This window comes from Phalaenopsis equestris, unplaced genomic scaffold (genome assembly GCF_001263595.1).
Source record: "Phalaenopsis equestris unplaced genomic scaffold, ASM126359v1 Scaffold000223, whole genome shotgun sequence".
NCBI lineage: Eukaryota > Viridiplantae > Streptophyta > Magnoliopsida > Asparagales > Orchidaceae > Phalaenopsis > Phalaenopsis equestris.
In genome coordinates, this window is record NW_018164665.1 from 841179 (window position 1) to 844033 (window position 2855).

General features: G+C 39.3%; 1 protein-coding gene across 1 annotated transcript in view; it reads right to left on the minus strand.

Moving 5' to 3' along the window:
• LOC110023277 (peptide-N4-(N-acetyl-beta-glucosaminyl)asparagine amidase A-like) overlaps positions 1-626 on the minus strand; it is a 3438-nt gene extending 2812 nt beyond the window's left edge. Inside the window, exon 1 of the mRNA XM_020722601.1 lies at positions 15-626. Coding sequence (XP_020578260.1) covers positions 15-564 — 550 coding nt within the window. The 5' untranslated portion in view covers positions 565-626. The remainder of the gene's footprint in view (positions 1-14) is intronic.
• Positions 627-2855: the final 2229 nt, after the last annotated feature.

Consider the following 2855-nt stretch of genomic DNA (forward strand, 5'->3'; position numbering starts at 1 on the left):
TGGGGAGTGGGAGGTTTTATGGAGGATGACGGAGAAGCGGGTGGGGCGGCGGAGGAGGGCGGTGTATCGGGTGATGTCTTTGCGGACTCGCCAGAAGACGCCGGGGGAGAGGGAGAAAGGGGTAGAGGTGCGGAGGATCTCAGCGCCGGCGATCCAAATGGCGGCGATGCGGTCTTTCTGTATGTGGGAGGAGGCGGCGGAGAGGTCGAGGATGACGCGGGACCAAGGGGAGGGGCAGTTGGGAGGGGGAGTGTAGGTGAAGGAAGAAGGAGGAGAGGAGGTGGAGGTGGTGGTGGTGGAGGAGAAGTCACGGTGGAGGATTTGGAGGGAGCATTGGGGGGGTTGGGAGGGGAGGAGGGGAGGGAGAGTGGGGTCCATGTATTCGAGGGTGGTGTTTTGGGGGACCGGAGGGGATTGTGGCGCTGGCGTCGGCGGCGGGGGAGTGGCGAAAGTGTACTGATGTTTGGAAGAATGTGGGAGTGATGATGATGAGGGGAAGGAGAGGGAGAGGAGGAGGAGGAGGAGGAGGAGGTGGTGGAGACGGCGGCGGCGGCGGGATTCCATTTTTTTTTTCCTTTTTCGGGACTGGAGTGACAGAATTAATGGTTTAGGGAAGGGTATTTATATAGGGGTTAGTTATTTATTATTATTATTATTATTTTATTAATTTTTAGCATTAGTTGTTATTTTCCTTTTATTAATCTGGTTAATGAAATATTTTGGGGGTGAGCTGAGATGAGGATGCTTCGAGGTAATTTCGGCGACTCAACCGTTCAGTATTTTGTAGTGGTTTTGGTACTGTACTTTGAGTGGAGGTGGGGGGAAATGGAATCCTATATATAGAGGGAGGGAGAGAGGTAAGGCTTATGGTTTGTGCTTAATTTATAGTAATGTTGGAGATGGTAACTTTTTATTTGATTATATTAGTTTTCTTTCTTAATTTGAATTAGTTAAAAAGTTAATATTATTATAGGGCTAGAGAGAAGAGAGGAGTGGAGTGATAAATAGGGAGAGAGGGAGAGAGGATCTAGTGCAACAAATGGAATGTCATTAATACCCCTAATCCGAATGTGGCTTGCAACGAACTGTAGGCGTTTAATTAATCGTCATCTAGTCATCTTTTGTCACGGTAGAATGTGCTCGGTAGGCTTTGCTTTGTTAGACATCTTTAGAAGGTATGTCTCTGGCGGGATATTGGACCTCTATGCGGTGTAGTTGCGTCTGAAAGTACTTGTGAGGCTGACTCTTTCATCGAGTTGACTCACTTGAAGGGTAAATTTTTGTATAGGATTGACATACTTTATTGTGGGTCAAATGTAGAAGGTTCGACCATTATATGATGAATCTTTCGATGGGTCGGTTTTACTTATAATTGGGGATGCCAATCCGATATGTAAATTTATTCGACAGGCAAGTCGGCCCGAAGAATGAATCAACATCAACAATTTCATAAAATAGAACCACCTTACACAAAGGTCAAATATCCCTCTAGAGACAGACCATTTAAGGATGTCTGACTAAGCAAATCCAACCAAGCAATGCCTACTGAGCAAAGTTTATTGTGATAAAAAACAACTGGAGGATGATTAACCACTTGCAAATCGTTGTGAGCCCTATCTAGATAAGGAGTTAAAATAACATTTCATTTGTTATACTAAATCCTCTATAAATAGGGGGAAAAAATTATTGTAAAAACGGACGAATATTTACCATTCATAAAGCATGATATACCCAATATAGAAATCACTTCTCTTCCTATCTATCCCTTCATTCCTCTCATGCTTTATTTCTTGGGCGTGATTTACGGATAATTTCAGATTCAATAAAATGATTGTATTAAAAATATTAAATATTATTTGTTTTTTAAATCATATAAGCTAATTTTGAGTTCATCACGAGCTGAAACTAATAAATGAATCTGAATGAAATCAAACAAGAAACTATATATATATATAGATAGATATTGATGAGAAGTTTTTTTTAAAAAAAATTACTATAATGCTATAGAGATTTATAACCAATTAATTTTTTTATTAAAAAAAATAGAATAAAAATATATTAAATTATATTTAAATGATGTTTAAATATGCACAATAGGATTTAAATCTTGCCTCAACCCTTTATATCTTATGATTTTGTGATTATGGTTGTCAAAACGACTCTTTGTTCGCAAAAAACTATTGTTCGGCTCGCTAAGCAAATGAGTCAAACACGAATACACTGTTATAATTCGGGGTGTAAACGAGCCGAACACGAGCTGAGCCTAGGCTCGCTCTTGTTCGGCTCGTTTACACCCCTACATATCACTCAATCCCTATTTATTTACATAACTAACACCGAAAGGTTTGAAATTTACATTCATAGCATTTTGGCCTATGTATGAGAAGATGTATTTGAGTTTTAACAATTGAGATAGTTTTAACGTGATACTCAGGATTTGAGAGTCAATAGATGTAAATATTAAAGTTTACGTGCTAGATATGTAAATATATTAAAATATGTGGCATGTATCTAAGTGCACCTTAACATAAATATCCACGGATAGATGGCAGCAGAGTAAATGTACTATTAGCATTAAATTCATAACAATCATACAAAATCAAAAAAAAATTATTTGAAAAATAATAAGCTTCAGGGGTTTGAAGATTAAATAGCATAAATATTCAATGGAGCAGACTATATAATGGGCAAGCCATGTCATACATTTACGTACATGCCACTAAATTTCTATGAATTTACATATCTAACACTTCACTTCCGGCTTGTTATTTATAATCCACTGCAACCTATCTGAGGTCTAATTATTGCGTGCGGAGAGACATACGTGCGCTCTCCGATCACAACCGCCCAGCGAG